The sequence below is a fragment of the Sinocyclocheilus grahami genome, unplaced genomic scaffold, assembly GCF_001515645.1.
Source record: "Sinocyclocheilus grahami isolate Dianchi unplaced genomic scaffold, SAMN03320097.WGS_v1.1 scaffold364.1, whole genome shotgun sequence".
Classification (NCBI taxonomy): Eukaryota; Metazoa; Chordata; class Actinopteri; order Cypriniformes; family Cyprinidae; genus Sinocyclocheilus; species Sinocyclocheilus grahami.
In genome coordinates, this window is record NW_015505543.1 from 347,879 (window position 1) to 351,051 (window position 3,173).

Genomic DNA, 3,173 nt, shown 5'->3' on the forward strand with positions numbered 1-3,173 from the left:
TATATATATGTATATATATATATATTTATTAGGGCTGGGCAAGTTAACGCATTATTATCACCTTAACGCATTAATTGATTAACGCCGACAAAAATTTTATCGCGCATTAACGCAGTTTTTTATTATTATGAAAGTCTGTTGCTCACTGGCTCTGAAGACACATACAGACAAACCATGGGTCACAGGAGGGGTGGGATGTTGATCAGTACTGGCTTGGGATGAGTGTCATCACGCGTCTCAACCAATGAGAGCATTTGGGGAGGGCCTAAGACTGCAGCAGCACTCACATGAACGCTCCCGATAAAATTATTTAGGCTAAACATCAACATTCACACACCACTATCCAGTCAAACGCGCTCGGGCACAGTTAAGATTGCCTAGTGTAAGTACACCCTTATTCACCCGTGTCCCGCACACACGAGTAGGGTTGCCACCTTCAGTGATGCAAAATAAGGGACACCCATTCACGGGGCGCGTTCTGGAGACTCCGTCGCTATGGAAATAAAGACGCCAAAATCACGCGCAAATGAGCTTCTCTAATAGTTATGAAATTGATTTCATTATAATTGCTATTAGTATTATAAACAGTGCAAATACGCCGCAAATACTGCTCCGCCATGGCGCCCTGAACTGCTCGCTCCGCCATGGCACCCTGGACTGCCTGATCTGACATGGCTCCTGGGACCGCCTGTCCCGCCATGGCTCCCTGATCCGCCCTGGAGGCCTCCCGTGTCTCCGTCCTGTACCAGCCTCCAGGGCGCCCCCCCCCCCCCCAATCGTTATGGCGCGGGATGCGCCTTCCGGGAGGGGGGAGTAATGTCAGTGTTGTGGACTTGTGTTTCCTTGTTTTACCCCATCTTGGTTCCCGTTTCCTGTTACTGTCCTCTTTTTGTTTATTTGGTTCCAGCTGTGTTTTCCCTCATGTCATCATGTTCATTATTTCCAGGTGTTCCCTCATTAGTTTCCTTGTCTACTTAAGCCCTGTGTTTCTCTGTGTCTAGCGTCGGCTGTTAAACATCATTCTTCAGTTCCTGTGGTTGTATCCCTTTGTTTGTGTGATTTAAAGTTGAATAAGAAGTATTCTCCTGGATCTCCTCGTTCCTTCCCCGAGTGATCGTGACAGTATGGGTCAAAATGATTGATTTTTCCTTTTATGCCAAAAATCATTAGGATATTAAGTAAAGATCATGTTCCATGATATTTTGTAAATGTCCTACTGTAAATGTATTAAAACTTAATTTTTGATTAGTACTATGCATTGACTTCATTTGCACAACTTTAAAGGCAATTTATTAATTTATTTTCAATATATATATATTTTTTTGCACCCTCAGATTCCAGATTTTCAAATAATTGTATCTCGGCCAAATATTTTCCTTTCCTAACAAACCACACATCAATGAAATTCTTTCAGCTTTCAGATGATGTATACATCTCAAATTCGAAAAATGTACCTTTATGACCGGTTTTGTGGTCCATGGTCACATACACACACACGTATGTATATAATATCTGTATAATCTGAAGGATTCTTTCTGTATTTCTTTTTTTATTATAAATGTTTTACCTGTATTTTGAATATTACACTGCATTGCATTGTTTTTTAGAGTTAAAATGAATGGATAAAATGAATGGATAATGTCCTTAAACTAAATATTTCTGTTATTTTACGAATATATATACATGTACTGTGTTATGCCATCATACCGTATTTTTAAATGCTTGATTACACTTGGCTTGCTGTAAGTTTGTGCTCTCAGCATATCATCTGGACAGGAACAGATGGCTACAAAAATAAAATAATAAAAGCACTAAAATGTACATATCTCCACGACTTGATAGACAGTGTGCCCACAGATGCCCTCGCCGACCGTGCAGATGTTTCCATTGACAATAAACTGATTTACATGGAAAACTGAGTAAATGGAAACTTTCTGAAAGAAAACCCTTGACCTGTCTGTCAAACTAAATATCTCTGCCCACACAGTCATAAAAAGATAACTGTGAAATGCAGAATTCAGGACAAATTATTGTCTGTTGCTCGCTGCTGGATCCTTCTGTCCCTAATTCTAGAAAATGAAAGTCATTCTGCAGACTGGATCCAAATCATTTCTTTCATTAGCGCTGAGAAGTGTGTGAAGTGTGTGGATGGTGTGTGTGTGACTGTAGTCCTGCTGAACATCCAGTGATTGGTCCATAAATTATCATTGTGTCACTGAACAAAGCACGTAACCTCAGGTTATTCGAGGGAGTTTATATCTGATAAGTGTACTATAAGTCACTTAGAGTAAAGTGTCTGTTAACTGACTAATTATTAGTGTATTTCAATGTTAGGATTAATCATTACAATGCTTAAAAAGAAGCTCTGTTGGTCATTCCTGTTCTGCTGAACGCACTGAATTAATTTAAAAGTGAATATTGTTGTCATAATTGAAGATAATATGAAAGAGAATACCAGAGATTTCTATCTACACTTATAAAAAAGTGCACTTTGTATTAATATTTAAAATACATTTTTAAATGTTCTAAATTGCAACTTCCTATTTACAAATGCACAATTACTGTTATATAGCATATGACATACAAGTTTTAATAGAAATGTTAGTAAGTTGGCATTTTTATTGACATGAAACTGTAGCAAAAGTGACTGCTCTAATAACAGTTATTAGCTCAATACATTAATAAATGACAATAGACACTGAACATTAATAAAAACATAAAGTAAAACTGAAAATAGAAACATAAAATAGATGTAATAAAGACCAAGCTGCACTGAAAAAGAGTATAGATGAGCGGTAGTGATGCAGTTTTCAGTGTGTCTCCTCCATTTGTTAATGTAGAAACAATTATGTTTGGCCAAAAGCAGCAAAAAATGGAGAGTGTGAGCCAATCACAATGTTAAAAGGAAAACGTAATAGCTTTCTCTTTTTTGTGACTGGGTAAAGTAGATCAGGGAAATGTGGAACACTTTTTGCAATTTTCAAGAATTTGTCATTTTCTAATGTGGGACAGCTCGTGCTCAAATCTGGGACAGTATGTTTTGGGTTAGAAATAGTTTCATTTTTTACAAAGTAAACGTAAAAAAACAGTCCTGGCTAAACGTGCCTACCCATGTCGGGCTAATTCATTTAGTAGGCCTACAGTGTGTTTGCTGTTTTTTAAGTTTGTCTGAA

At 37.8% G+C, this 3,173-nt stretch overlaps 1 protein-coding gene across 1 annotated transcript in view; it reads right to left on the reverse strand.

Moving 5' to 3' along the window:
* LOC107549163 (sodium-dependent phosphate transport protein 2B-like) overlaps positions 1–700 on the reverse strand; it is an 18,993-nt gene extending 18,293 nt beyond the window's left edge. The window contains exon 1 of the mRNA XM_016230153.1: positions 598–700. Within this exon, the coding sequence (XP_016085639.1) occupies positions 598–700 (103 nt within the window). The remainder of the gene's footprint in view (positions 1–597) is intronic.
* Positions 701–3,173: the final 2,473 nt, after the last annotated feature.